Here is a 13,993-nt window from a genome sequence, read left to right on the forward strand (position 1 = left end):
TATGAATCTTTATGTACTAGAGCCTTCCCCTAAATATGATAATCGATACTTTAACATAAGATTCTCTCCTTAACCGGAAGATAGTGAATGTTGAATTTTGTTTTACGTTAATGTTTTACCTGTTTTCTTGCAGTGAAAAATGTGTTACACAGCTTCCATAGTTAAGAACCAGAAACAAACGATTTCCATGCTAAGATATCAATCTCTATATCTAATTTATTTAGGGAAGTCAACTAACAAGATAGCTCAATTATGAAATTCTTATACCTTAAACTTCCTATATTGGTGATGGGTCACCATATCATGAACCAATTGTTTAATGTAACAAGAAAACTCACTCTTCAGACCAAGACCAAACTAGCAATAACCACTTTGTTAAGGTCCTCGTTCATGGCTGCTTGTGCTGACAACATTTGGTGCCTACAATAGTTTATCTGTCTAAATTAGCTGACAATGTTGTGGAGTTAAACATGGTAGGTAATGCTTATACACAAAGTGGAGATGCCTTTAACTTGAAGTGGTGTACCAAAGCAAACTCAGCAGTAGTCAATTATGATCAGTATCACAGATCCAGAACCTTTATTAGAAGATGGGCATGGGCAAACTTGGAACATTGATAACCTTGGATTTTTTTTCTTATCTACTGTTTTTTATTTGTGGAAAAGATAAAGAAATGTGTTTGTGAGATGCTTTATATATCTTTAAATTAACTTTGGACGTTACTGAAACATCATATTCAGACTTTATAAGAAGATGGGCAAACTCTATTTTGTAAACAATACTTCAAAATGCGCCTACAAATTACTTGATAAGATTATTTAGTCCAAGTTGATGTAAATAATATCATTCCTCTCAATAAAGTAAGAGTTATTCCTTTCAGGAATATTGGTACTAATCATCTTAGACCCACCTTCACAGAAGAATGCCAAAGTCATCAAGATTGCTGGATTAAACTAAGAACTATCACTTTCATTTATGGAGTTAAATATTTTTCAATACAGCAATCTTAATCATGACAATCAATCAGCATGACTTAATCAGCATGGGAACAATAAACAAATGCAGATAAGGCCATTGCAGCATCCAACCAAATAAGCCAACAACCCATCATTGTCTCAACAAATACAAATACTGATACACCATTTAGATAATTGCAGACATTTGTCTTCTATTTGATGTTACAGTCTGCTATGATGCAGAAAACATGGGTATTCTGAATACCCATTGAGGTTTGGGTAAATATTAAGTACCATATATCTCTTAATCTGATTTTACAAGGCAGCCAAATACAACAAAGATAAGAACAACAAATATCATGACCATAAATAGACGAAACCGGTAGCACTCATATGGAGACAACACTTGTAGTTTTGTTACATTTCACAAGCCAAGAAATGGGCATTGCTTCCTTGCATGCTCTGGAACCAATTTCACCAAAATCTCGACTGGGACTCCCTTCAGTTCTGGTATACAGACAGCAAAAACATCCAGAAAGTAAGCGAGAGTCATTGATGACAAGAAAGACCAGAGTCACGTAAACAGATAACTTATAACAAAATTAACATACCATGAGATTTGAAATTAAATAAAGGTGGAAGGAATCGACCATTTGGCAAGCGAGAATTTGGGTCACGAAGCTCATCAAAGAAGGGATGGGTCAAGGCATCTAACTGCATTAAATAAAAAATACAAATTATATAAAACCTCGGAGGATGAGAAACAACAAACTTGCAGAACCATTACATGCCAGAGGGGGCATTATTCTAAAAAAATGTAAAAGGTCTTCTAAGAAGTCATATACTCACAGCTGAGCATCGCAGGTTAGGGGAGTACTGTAGTAGTCTTGATACCAAATCAACAGCTTCAGGCGGCATGCGCTTATGGAAGATCTAGAGGAAGAAAGTCAAGAAATGTATATTAGCCTACTGTGCAGCATGCTCAATACGGAGTTAATAAATATGCCAGTTACTGAGCTTTTGAATAAAACATGAAACACCATTAGATTTCTGTGATACCTTGTGCCATGGATGTGCTTTAATCTGAGGGAATTTGAATTCTGTATAGTTAGGGTTCATGCATTTAATCTCTTCCCTCGTTGGAGTGCCCAAAACCTATTAAGAAGAAGAAGAAAATTGGATCTTTTACATGTTAAAGATAATGACACTTGAAAAGTGTGAGGTCACCCATCCCAAACGATTAAGTCACAATGTAATCCAATTCAGTGTTAAAACTTTCAAGGCTAAAGCAAACAACAATATCACAATTTAACATGCATTAAATAACATTGTTACAAATGAGTTGATTGCATATCCAGGTATATCAATCTCCAGTAAAAATGGTACAATAGAAAAGATGCAATACTAATGAAAGATGTTAAAAATTCACAAAGATTACCTTGATGATCTCAACAAGCTGATCAACTCCACTCTCGCCAGGGAACAATGGCTGGATAATGCACTAATTTCAGTTAAATATACTAAATCATGATTAGAAAATATCACATCAACAGCCACCAACCTGTCCAAGTAGCAGTTCAGCTAAAACACAACCAACAGACCATACGTCAATAGCCGTAGTATATTCAGTTGCTCCAAATATAAGCTCAGGTGCTCTGTAGTATCTAGAACATATGTATGATATATTCGGCTCGCCTTTTACCTGTCAGGTCAGACCAATTGAGCAATATTAAACTCATATCTAATCCAGGATGGTTGAAGAGCAATGATTAAAGGGGGGACGAGAGAAATGCACACATATAACATACCAAGACTTTTGCACTTCCAAAGTCACATAATTTAACTTGGTGGGTATGTGGATTGACCTGCATGGAAAGGCGTTCAGTTAGTATTTTTCAACCATACAGTCTGGACACCACAGTTTGAATCGGTGTTTCCTATCTTTCAGTCATTCACTCCAAAGACAACCATAATTTGAAGCATGAGAACCAAAGAAAAAAAGAAAAAAATTATTGATGAGAAGGTATAAGCAAATAAAATAAAGAACACACCAATAGATTTTGAGGCTTGATATCTCGATGGCAGACTCCAATACAGCAATGGATGTAAGATAATGCTCTAAATATCTGCAATATATCAATGAAATTGTTACAACCTCAACAAGATGAAAGCTAAATACAAGAAGGACAACATGACATACCTGGTATGTATAGAGTTTCACATATATCAGTGGCATTCTTTGGTTCAACTTGTTGTAATGTTTGATGACACGATGAACTGTTTCAGGAACATACTCAAGTACCAGATTAAGGTATAGTTCATCCTTTTCAGTGGTTGAAAAGAAACAATGCTTCAAAGAGACAACATTTGGGTGGTCAAGAAGACGCATTGTTTGCAGCTCCCGGTTCTTGTATCTTTTGTCTTGAAGAACCTTTTTTATAGCTACCGTTTCACCAGTTTCCAAGCATTTAGCCTACAATCACCATAAACTATCAAAAGTCAGAATTAAATGCATCATAAGGACTCACTGTGTTGAAAAGACTGGAGTAGCATATCTCTTCGAATTGTCTGGATACAAATTCTCACCTGGAAGACAACTCCAAATGATCCATGTCCTACAACACGCTCCGCCATATAGCTTATAGTCTGAAATATTATTGAAGATATTAAATTATTTAAAAGTAATAAAAATATCAAAAACTTGAGAAAAAACCACCATATGTCCATATGGTATCATCCTATCCTATAATATTTCGTAGAGCTTCACCGATGAGTAACCAATTGGTGAGGATACTTGCCAACCACAAGACAAAACACAAACACAACGAACATGGCACATATTTATGTTATGCTACTCACTTTAAAAAATTCAAGTCAACAGGTAGTTGCCCAAATCTTGAAATCAGGAAGGGAGGGGATTCGACTTCAGGGACAAATACAATTATTATTATTTCAAATTTCAACATTCAAAATCACAGCAGTTATTCAAGTGGAGGGGGGAAACATTTACACACAAATAATAATATCAAACAGGAGCATTAATTGTTTATCTCTTCCAAGCTGACCAAGCACCGTGATACGGATGTGGCAAGCGAGTAATTACTTCAAAGTTCAAACTGCAAATATGATATAGTAGAAAAATAAAGGGAGGGAGAAGGTATACCTGTTTCGGCTGACCATTTCTACCCCCAATGGTAGTCACAATGATATGCCCTGCCTCAGTTCCATTACCATCAACAACTGTAGCTTCCATTTCCTACAAGATGGGGCAAAGTATGAGTAACTTGGCCTCAAAATTAAAACAAAAAACACACAAAAAACAACAAAAAACAAAACTGTAATTGTGAAAAATCAAGATAAGTGGATAGGGTAACATACTCTATCATCCCTAATTTTCATGTCATTCATCTCTTCTGGTAATCTATCAACACCTGCTGCAGCATGGCCACTTGCTTCTCTCAAACCTGATGTTGGTGCTACACCAACAGATGCCATCTTTTCCACAAGAATTAACTCAGTGAAAATTACTTACTCTTTTAACTGCTCAAAAATTATTCATTTACCTGCCAGATTCAACAATTCAAAACCATAATCAAAAAAGGAAAAAAATAAATTTTTTAAATTAGCATTTAATCAGAAGCAAATTTGGAATTAATAGATGAAAACTCAACCCCAGAAGGAAAGTTGTAACCTTTACTCACAGAGAACAACAAAAAAACAAAAGCAACAAGTAAACACAAAAATCATAAATACTCATTTTGGAAAAATTATTTAAAAATGGAGCCCCAGAGAGAAAAAAACAAAAGGGAAACAAATCCCTAAATACTTAACAAGACCTAACCAAAGATCCACAAATCGAACGCAAAAGAGCCCGATCCAAACGCACGAAACAAAACCAACGAACAAAACCGAGTTACAGACATATATAGACAAAGAAAACATCAATTACATAAAGGGAAAAAACTTTACGAGGTAAAAAACAAACAAACGAAGCAAAAAAAATAGATAGAAAATCTACTATGGGTGTGGAAAATGAACGAGGAGAAAGTGGGAAAACGGTGATTAGAAGGATGAGAGGATTAGATCCATAGGTTATGGCTTTGATGTTTGATTTGTGTGATGTGAGGAACAGTTTCTGCTTTTTTGTGTGGTGTGCTATAATGCGCTGGTGACAGTCAAAGAAGAAGAAAACACCCTTGTTATTTAATATTTTTTATTTTAGAAATGTTATGCTTTTTAGTAAATAAAAAATGGGAAACGAAAATCTCTTTACTTTTGACCGTTCAAACTTCAAAGTCACTGTTTTAAAATGTGCTAGTACTGTATTTATTAAGCAAGTCACAACTTGGTTTTTTGGCGCCATCAATTCATGGTCACTCTTTTTCCTTTCTACTAAATCTGTGTGAATTTGGATCTTTTATCACATTCTTCTCTACCCAATCCAATACAATTTTAAGAGCATGACATATATATTAAATAAAAATTAATTAATTTTTTAAATTTAACATTATAATTTGTTTGAGATAAGGAGATAGAATAATTTTGACATAAATGATTTATGTGAATATGGTGTATGCGTATATTTGGATATGTTTTTTTTGTATGAGGTATTTTATATTTTTTTATACTTGATCGTGTATTTGAAATCAGGTTTTTTATCAAGTTTTTTTATGGCCTTTGTAATGCACTATCATGTCTCTAGTTTCCTTCTTAAATGTGGGTATGGTGACAACATATGGCTAGTCAAATGAGAGGATATAAGAAACTTAGTATGTTTTTATCTTTTGCCTCTTGAATGAGAAGTAACATAATAGTTGAAACTGTAGGTTCTATAAAAGTTGGTAGTTCAGTTAAGAATTTATTTGTAACAAAAGTCGAAGTATTGGAGTAGAGATCTTCTGTCTTAAAGAGTATATACTATTTTATATATCATTGTTTATGATTGGTTAAAAATACTTAATTATTAACATTTTAATTTAAATATAATTTTTTAATAATTTTGCACATGAAGTAATACACATTTATGAGACATCAAATATTCTTTCAATATTTATCCCTGGTTGGTAAATAAGGCATTGTTTGCGATTTCACAGTTTTGGAGTTTTGTTAGATTGTTTTATGCTTTTATTTTATTTGTGTATTGTAATACTGGAATTGCTATTAAATCAAACAACAACAAAATAATAAAAAGGACATATCAATTATCACAACCTTGGAATACAATTAGCTACAAATAAAATTATCTGTATTTATTATTTAAGAAAATAAAGTAAAATAGGCCAGTAGAGCTGGTCAGCTGGGTCCTAATTCGTAATTATATGGGCCACGTTATAGTCAAATAATTAATTGATCATATTATATTCATAGCTAAAGGTCAATATTTCAACAATCAACAACTAATTTTCTCCCCATCATTTTTATAGTCATAGTCATACACTCAACTAATAGACTTAGCTAAGCTTTTCATAATATTTAATAAATGTATGGACAGATACTATACGTACTATACATTTCTGTTCAATTCAAAATCAACTATCAAGCACCATTATATAAAAGTTAATTTTAGAAATTTCGATCAAATAGCTAAACTTGAAGCTACTTTGACTTGGTCCATAAAACCTATTTTATTATAATTAATTATAACAAGAATAAATATTGAAAATAATATATTTTCCATAGCTCATTCAAATGGAGATGATGCAAATGTGTACATACTACATAATGTGTAATTAACATTTTTCTAATAAGTCGGACGAATGCTATAATGTAGGTAAAATTACGTTTAGAGCTGGGTCCATTGTGGCTAATATATTTTCAGATTGGGTTGACTAAATTGAGCTACGAGTTTATAATTTGTTAGCTTAGCAGAGAGGGTTTTACCAGCTGATTTTTGAGAGGTAATAGAAACAAGGGAAGGGATTCAGCTTGAAACTGTAGATTACTTTTTTTTATTTAATTTAAAAACGAAAAGGTAAGAGGAGAAAATCAATAAAAAATGTAATAATTTTTTTAGTTATTTAGTATGGTTGAAAACTGAAAGAAAGTAAGAGAAAAAATATAATAATAATTATTAATGATATTGATATGTATTTGTTGATTTGTTTTTTGAATTTAATATATGCACCGTTAGTATAAAGATATATACACAATTAGTATAACATTCATTTGTGTTACTTTTTTTAAAAGTAAATGATGATAAAACATGAATAATGCTATAATGTATAAAATTCATACATCGCATACATTTTTTCTCTTGTTTTTTAATATTTTTAGCAAATTGTCCACATGACTAACACGAAATATGATTTTTCTTAAATGTGTAATATAATATTTAATTATCTATGCAATGTTATTGTAAAATTTAAACATAATTAAGACATCATCCACGATTATATTAATTTACTTAAAAAAAATCAATAATAGTGCATAAAAATTATATACAATACTATGAGTGCATAAATTTCTTGGCAAACCAAATAATGGGAAACATTTTTTCCCTACCTTTTTTACATTCATTCAGTTTTCAACCCAAAGATAACTTTAATGCCTGTGTTAAATTTATTTGTAATGCATAAAGAAATTGTCCACGCAACCAGCATGAATGTTATTTAAAAAATGTGGGAGGGTGATGCTTTGGTCACTTTCAAATAACACTTTTGATATCTCATTGAAATAAAAGATATCTTTGGCTGTGACTAAGGTTGTTAAACTGATGGGCTCCGAAAGGGATGAATAACCACGTGGTGGTTCAGGTGTTTACACGGTGAATGGAAATTGCAGCGGCAATGGAAAATGATGGAGAGGTCCACCACTGGTTGGTGGAAAAGGCGTGGAGGTGAGGGGCGGAAAGGGGCGGTTTCAGTTTAAGAAGGTTGTGTAGATGTGTGGAGGAGGATGAGTAAAAGGTGAAGGTTGGACATTCAGGTTGATACAATTTGAGTTGTTGGATCAGACGCCCAAGTTGGATTAGGGCCAGAACTAATTACAAGCTGTTTTCAACAGACAAAAATTGTTTTTAATAAAATACTTTAAAATTGGTCCCGGCGGGGCTCGAACCCGCGACCTTCGGCTCATAAGACCAACGCTCTAACCAACTGAGCTACGGGACCTTGACATTTATTATCCGAAGTATTAGATTATTGTACGTTCCTCGATTATACACTATATTTACATCTCATTCTGGTTTTTGTTATACAAGTAAAAGAAAAAATATATACACGGACTCCGTATAAATCTTTATACTATGAGTACATAGATATTATACTCTACAAATAAACTTATTGTTAGTGTAAAAAAAATTAAACTTCAATACGTCACATTAATAGTAAATGGTTCTTGATATATAAATGGTGGATACAATATACAAATTTTCCCATTATATATATATATATATATATTTTCATAAGTTCATGGTTTAATATTTGATGTTTATGCTGTAATGCATTGTCTTCCTTTAACCTACAAAAATGTTTCAGGAAAGGAATATTTAGAAAGCAACCCAAACTTTTGAGGCTTTAAAGTAATGGTTGAAGCAAAAAAAATATAATAGAAGCAAATGTCATAGACTCCTAGTGTAATAGATAATAATATTCACCATTCCATTGTTTTTTTAATTCATCCCGTTGTTTTCTCTACCCTCTAATTGTTTTATATGGTATTTAAATTATAAATTGATTCGTTTTAACCAAAAAAAAATGTATACACCTAATTTTATACTCAATCAATCATCTACAATTCATTTTTAATATTTACTGATTATTAAAAAAAATAATACAATTGAATAGTTGGTAATATAATGATTATATATAAATTTTTAAGTGCGTATATATTATATTCTTGTCTTAATATGTGAAATTGAGTTTTCACGTATACTGTTACCATACCTTTTTTTTTTCCGAAAGTAGAAAGAGAATTTTACTGAGAAGACAAAATATTGAAAATAGACCTCTCAAGCAATAACATAATAAGGTTGCTAAGATCCAAACTCCCCCCAAGCATCCCAAATAGGCCTAATTAGACAAGTCCAAGAGGAATGACCAGGAAAGTGATTATAATCCACCAATCTCTGCTAATTGGGTACTTCAAATAATAGAATAGTATAGAAATATAAAAAATGTAAGTGAATTTTTCATAAAAAAAATTTGGTTCCATGAGTATTCTCACACTGAAGGTAATCATGTTCGAGCTGAGAACATCTACAAGTACGTGAGGCTAATTCTCCTAACAGACAATTTTTCCATCTACAAGACTCGAACCTGAAACTTTGCTTAAAGGAAATCAAACATGTACCACTTGAACCAACGCCGTTGATAGTGTATTTCATAAATTGATAAGGTAATAGATACTTGATATCAGTGCTAAAGGATATTACTTTGGCCTAAAACAGAATGATATAGCATATAAAAAGTGTCGATAGGTAAAACCACCATAAAGTGATTATTTTACTTCCATCAATGACAAAGGTCATCATATTTATCAAACAAATCTTGAAAAGCAATCAGATTATGTACACACCCCAATACTTTAGGTTCTTAGAAAGACCACCACCTTCATACCCAAACAATATCCATCCTTCTACATTAAAAGAAAATAGACCACTATTATTTAAAATCACCATTCCCTCCTAAGCCAACTACTATGTCATGTCCATATTGGATCCAAGAATCTAATAAGTTAAAAAAATGGGAAAAAAAAAATTACCCTAACTTTATACATCCCACTGATCCTCAAAATAAATCTCATTCTTTTGGTCATGTTTTCTACTTTACCCTTCAGTCTCTGATTTAGAACACTGAATCTCACTCTTGTCTGTGTCAGAATAAGCCTTCTGGGATTCAGTTTCTGTACTACCTCCAGGATTTCTCCACTGCCTTCGGTCCTGAACATCCATAGAATGAAGCAAATCAAGTTAGTCTAAACCATCTAATAATGTCACTCATTCTTTAATTGACATTCATATATCTTCATACATAGAAGAAAAGTAACATGTGTCACGAAGGGGTACTTTGTTTTTTAATAATTGATTTACAAGTGATATATATCACTTACTTGTGGTGAATATAATTTTGTAAGATGATATATCATTATTCAATAAGCTGTACGATCAACATTCTGAATGACAATGCAACTATCTTATTGATCTAGCGTAACAAAATTTAAGATGGATAAACAATTGAATCCTCTGGTCCTAGTTCAAAATTATGTTACACTTCCATCAATTTCATGCCTCTACTATTTACAATTACAACCAAACACAATAAAAAAAATGAAGCATGGGTATATTGATGAAAGTAAACAAAAGAAAAAACAAACCTCTCTTGGTAAAGGGTATTCCTCTGATTCAAGCATACGTACAACTTGGCCCATCTTGGGTCTTTTCTCAGAATCTGGATCTAAACATCTTAAAGCAGTTAAGAGAACTCGTTTTAAAGCTCTGGTTGATGGTTTCACCTCAATGTTTGGATCCACCACTTCTTCTGATCTTCTGTTTCCAACCATCATCTTCAGCCAATCAACCAGATTAACCTGAGGGCATTGCATGTCATGGCAAATGCTAGTCAAAACTCTTGATCACAAGTTATCACAACAAGTTGTGATATAGAAATAACTATGAATACACACAACAACGTGGGGCAAAGGTAAGGACCATCAGGTCGGGTTCAAATCATGAAAACAGATCCTCCATTTGTGGGCTAAGAGTGCATACATTTATGTTCCCAGACCTAACCTCGTGTATTGGACACCCTTTTTTACACCAAACAAATATAGAATTCCTTTATTGTCAGTTTTTTTAAAAATCAAGCATAAAGGAAAGTCATCCACATTCTGCATCAAGTTGTAATCTTTATAGCAACTGCAACATATAAGGTATGTTGCATTTATCTAGAAACATATGTTGAGGTTGTAGACCAAAAAAATAAAATAAAAGATTTTGTGATTAACACCAGATATGCTAGAAACTTGTTCATTTGGCTGAATAGATTATACTTTAAGCTAATGCTTTAGATTATTTGGCAAATTAACTGAATTGTTGTAAATAAGCACACATACTTCAAGATGAACTTTCTTCCCTAGATAAAAGTGATTGTACTCACTTCCTGTATTGGACGGCCATGATCAACTGGATCTCTTCCACTAATTGCTTCCAATAGCACAACACCAAAGCTATATACATCACTCTTTTCATTTAAAAGGCCACTATTTGCATATTCAGGAGCCACATATCTGGCAATTTTTGAAGCAACCAGCAAGAAATAAATAAATATAAGAATCAAGGTTCCTCTTACTGAAAATGTAAAAATATTTGTCATGGAAAAAGGGCATTGCTCTAAAGGGAAGGTGCACAAAAATACTGACCCAAAGGTCCCCATTACTCGGGTGGTAACATGACTCTTCCCAGCACCAAGTAACTTGGCCAGGCCAAAATCAGAAACTTTGGCGTTGAATTCATCATCAATTAATATGTTGCTTGACTTGATATCTCGGTGTATCACCTTTGGCTCAATTGCCTCATGCAAATACGCGAGCCTGCAACGAGTATATTGCTTCGAATTAGAACTGAGAAAACTGGAAGAATGGGGACTAAGATAGCCGGAAGAAACATGGATGCAGAGACTCACGCTTTGGCCGTGCCAAGGAGGATCTTGATACGCGCTTCCCAGGTAAGATAACCATGATGGCGCATAGCTCCATGAAGCCATTGCTCTAAGTTTCCATTATTGACAAACTCATAGACTAACATCCTGAAAATATAGGTCATTTAAGAGAAATATAATTAAGAAAACATACTTCAACTGTTTCCTGTTTAACACATTTGACATGCAAGTTATGAGATATTTCTATGATTTCAATCATTCTGAAAATTATTTGATTCCTCTAACTAGGTTGTTGTTGTTCTTGAGATTTTAATGTAATTGACAAGTAGGATACCTGTGAGTACCCTCAATGCAGTATCCCAAAAGGCGAACCAAATTTTTATGCCGGACATGGCCAATAGCTTCAACTTCCACTCCAAATTCTTTCTCTGCTTGGCCACTGCCGAAAAACAAAACATACTTTAAGGAATAAAAATAAAACAAGTAAAGTATCTTTGAAGCCTTGGACATTGTAGTATTGTACTTGAACTCACATGTTGTTGAGTATCTTTTTAACTGCCACCTGATTCCCATTGATCAACTGTCCCTTATAAACAACTCCATATCCACCCTCACCGATGACATTGTCTTTCGAAAAACGGTTTGTAGCAAGTTCAAGATCCCTTAATGTAAACCAGTGACCCCAACCCAAGTGAGAGAATTCTGGAAGGCCACAAAGAGGTGAAGGAGCTGTTAAAGGGTATGAAGAAGAGGGCTTGTACACTTTAACACTGCCATAGCTACCTTCTTCCCCTGACTGTGATCCGCCTCCATTTTTCTCCGATTGATGAAACGAATCCGAATGATTGCCACTATCTCCATGCCTTCTCTTCCCTACACCTAAATGAACCATAACTTTCTCTGATTCTCTGCCACTGGACTTATCATGAATTGTAAGAAGTATTCCATTACCAGGAACAAATCCATTTGATGATACTGGCTCAACCTGCACTTCCTTGATTTCCTTTGAGATTGTCGGTATTCGAGTAACTGGAACCTTGTTCCTAGTCTTTCTAGATTTCTTCCTTGAAGTAAGGCAAAGTGAGATGACACAGAGGATCACTATAATAGAAAAGCTAACTGCAATTCCAATTATTTCCCAAACCTTAATCCCAAAAATTGAAGTTTTCTGAGATAACTCAGTTTTAAGATCACCACCCATTTTTTACTAGCCTTGGTTGATGCCTACAATATGTAATAAAAAGGAAAAAAAAGTTAACCACATTAGCATCTAAATTGTCAATTAATGGTTAATTACTTGAACATATTTATCACATTAACATTACACCATTGACTCTTCATTGGTTCACAAACATGACCGTTTCATGTAACGTGAACAAGCATTATAAGACAGAATATTCAGCGCATATAAACCAACCTTGATTAGTTGACCTTATTACATATACATTATTAGTAACATAACTGACATAGGCATTTTGAGAACACAAGTATTCACTTACAAAAACGCAGAAACGAGACAAGAACTTAAAAGGAACAAAAAACACATAACATACTTTATTCATAGTCTTAACTCTTACCTATCTGTACGGAATGAGATTCACAAGGACAAAACATAAATCCTAGATCTCTGAAATCGCTTTAGTATGAGATATTCAGCTCAAACAGAGTATCAAACCCAAAAAGGCCAGATCTTTGACTAAAGGCAAGAAAAAGCATACAAAATAATAAGAACCCAAATTACCCAATTCTCAAAAGAAGAAACTTTATGGATGAAAAATGAAAATGCTTTCCGGGTTTTCTGGATATGCCAAATGTATGTGTAAATCTAAGCTGACATGGAATTCTAAGTGGTGGAAGTGATGATAATAATAAGATAGAGTGAAGTTATCAAGTGGTTGGTAAAAGATTAGATGAGGCATGCAAATTATGTAATGATATTATGTAACGAGCCTAAGGTAGGTCCGAAATAGTTTCGACAACTCACAAAACCTTAAGAATATCAGGCATAATAGGGAGTAGTTATCCACAATTAAATTTCAGAGTTTTAATTTTCCATTTTTCGTTTTGGCAGTTTGTTTATGATTTGGTGGTTAGCTGTTTATTTTTCTCTCCATCTGCACTCCATAACATAACAGATAATCCATTACTCTACTGTTACAACTTAAAGTCTATAGTTATTGTCAAAATGTATTGCATTATTTTACAATCGCAAAGGTAATAGTTAATACTCCCTCTCTGAATTATGAGATCTTCATTAATACAGGCACAATTCTATTAATGGCTTCTTATGGCCTATAAAGCACGGATGAGACAAATACATCCATCCTCCCCGCCATTATAACCTCTTGTGATATAATCATCATCATTATTTCATGTTTAATTATATATCATATATACTAATAATAATTAAAGTGAATTACACTCACATTCTCACAGTTAGTG

At 33.3% G+C, this 13,993-nt stretch overlaps 2 protein-coding genes, 1 long non-coding RNA gene and 1 other non-coding gene across 5 annotated transcripts; 1 reads left to right on the plus strand and 3 right to left on the minus strand.

Moving 5' to 3' along the window:
• On the minus strand, positions 1,060-5,150 carry LOC109346232 (shaggy-related protein kinase alpha). The gene is made up of 13 exons (XM_019585672.1): positions 4,975-5,150; positions 4,335-4,519; positions 4,120-4,212; positions 3,543-3,602; positions 3,157-3,429; positions 3,008-3,082; positions 2,765-2,821; positions 2,518-2,658; positions 2,395-2,445; positions 2,016-2,111; positions 1,806-1,889; positions 1,568-1,670; positions 1,060-1,463 (listed from the first exon to the last, which is right to left on the minus strand). The coding sequence occupies exons 2-13, from the start codon at positions 4,449-4,451 to the stop codon at positions 1,381-1,383; spliced, it is 1,233 nt and encodes a 410-aa protein (XP_019441217.1). The 5' UTR covers positions 4,452-4,519; positions 4,975-5,150; the 3' UTR covers positions 1,060-1,380.
• On the minus strand, positions 7,992-8,065 carry TRNAI-UAU. Its single transcript has one exon. It is a non-coding gene; the product is annotated as a tRNA-Ile (tRNA).
• LOC109346233 (probable receptor-like protein kinase At5g18500) lies at positions 9,407-13,286 on the minus strand. 2 transcript variants are annotated; one of them, XM_019585673.1, is made up of 8 exons: positions 13,129-13,286; positions 12,085-12,775; positions 11,886-11,990; positions 11,576-11,698; positions 11,313-11,483; positions 11,051-11,180; positions 10,269-10,481; positions 9,407-9,834 (listed from the first exon to the last, which is right to left on the minus strand). In XM_019585673.1, the coding sequence occupies exons 2-8, from the start codon at positions 12,750-12,752 to the stop codon at positions 9,721-9,723; spliced, it is 1,524 nt and encodes a 507-aa protein (XP_019441218.1). In that variant the 5' UTR covers positions 12,753-12,775; positions 13,129-13,286; the 3' UTR covers positions 9,407-9,720. The 2 variants fall into 2 exon arrangements, with proteins under 2 accessions (XP_019441218.1, XP_019441219.1); XM_019585674.1 differs by lacking the exon at positions 13,129-13,286 and having other exon boundaries at positions 9,407-9,701; positions 9,737-9,834; positions 12,085-12,776.
• LOC109346235 lies at positions 12,805-13,263 on the plus strand. The gene is made up of 2 exons (XR_002107495.1): positions 12,805-12,917; positions 13,032-13,263. It is a non-coding gene; the product is annotated as an uncharacterized LOC109346235 (long non-coding RNA).

Source organism: Lupinus angustifolius, chromosome LG04 (assembly GCF_001865875.1).
Source record: "Lupinus angustifolius cultivar Tanjil chromosome LG04, LupAngTanjil_v1.0, whole genome shotgun sequence".
Classification (NCBI taxonomy): domain Eukaryota; kingdom Viridiplantae; phylum Streptophyta; class Magnoliopsida; order Fabales; family Fabaceae; genus Lupinus; species Lupinus angustifolius.